The sequence below is a fragment of the Aphanomyces invadans genome (assembly GCF_000520115.1).
Source record: "Aphanomyces invadans strain NJM9701 unplaced genomic scaffold supercont1.16, whole genome shotgun sequence".
In the NCBI taxonomy this organism is placed as follows: Eukaryota; Oomycota; class Saprolegniomycetes; order Saprolegniales; family Verrucalvaceae; genus Aphanomyces; species Aphanomyces invadans.
The window spans coordinates 898,518-899,365 of NW_008580161.1; the positions used below are offsets into that span (position 1 = coordinate 898,518).

Sequence of the window (848 nt, forward strand, 5' to 3'; positions counted from 1 at the left end):
ATTTGTGATAGGGGATATATTTTCAACCAATCAGTGATTTACTGAGCTCTTATTGGCTCTTGAAGATGTTGCCGACCATCGGTGCTGAGGCGATGATTGATTCGCCGTTAGGAGCCCAATTTAGCCAGATGAAAGGATATAGATGACGTGCACCAAAGGTGAATCGCTGGCGCAAGTCGCTCCGATTTATTCAGCTGTGTACCGTTATCCGGATGTATGAGAATGAGATATACTAGTACTGTACTAGTATGTAATATGTACATGCTCAACGCAAATAGAGCACAAGCTAGGACGATGGCTCAATGCAAGGTCAGAGCACATTATCCATCAAGGTTGGCAGCGAGTTAGTGGGCACGTATGATATGGACGCATTGACGTTGTGCCGCGGATGAGTATAGCTTCGTTGAAAGTTACGCGATGTGCGACGAGATTTGTCTTCCTCGACAACGTTTTGTGGAATTGTTGAGAACGGCACACGGGGACCCATAAAATGCTCCTTCCATTGAGTGCGAACTGATAGGGGGACCCATGTTTTCGAAGAAGTATCCGGATAAATTTTCATGCCAGTCACAAGAGAGTGAGTAACCACGAGGGATGGTGTGTAAGCCGGCGCTTCTACCGAGGCGATGGTGGAAGCATTCCCGATTCTCGTGCTGAGCGATGAATACTTCCACAGACACGCCTGCCGCGACGAGCCAAACACTGACGACGTTTGAGGAGCTCCGTCTGACAGATGTCGCTATGGTTGACGAAAAGGAAGACATGTCGTTCCTGCGACGTACTCTCCAGCAAAAGCGCAAGGTTGTGTTGGGAGCCGGTGTGTTGCTCGTCGTCGCCGTGACGGGTAT

At 49.1% G+C, this 848-nt stretch overlaps 1 protein-coding gene across 1 annotated transcript in view; it reads left to right on the forward strand.

Moving 5' to 3' along the window:
* Nucleotides 1-660: 660 nt before the first annotated feature.
* The window catches only part of H310_08214 (hypothetical protein), a gene marked incomplete at both ends in the record, with an annotated part of 1,502 nt that continues 1,314 nt past the window's right edge, over nucleotides 661-848 (forward strand). Inside the window, one exon of the mRNA XM_008873888.1 lies at nucleotides 661-817. Coding sequence (XP_008872110.1) covers nucleotides 661-817 — 157 coding nt within the window. The remainder of the gene's footprint in view (nucleotides 818-848) is intronic.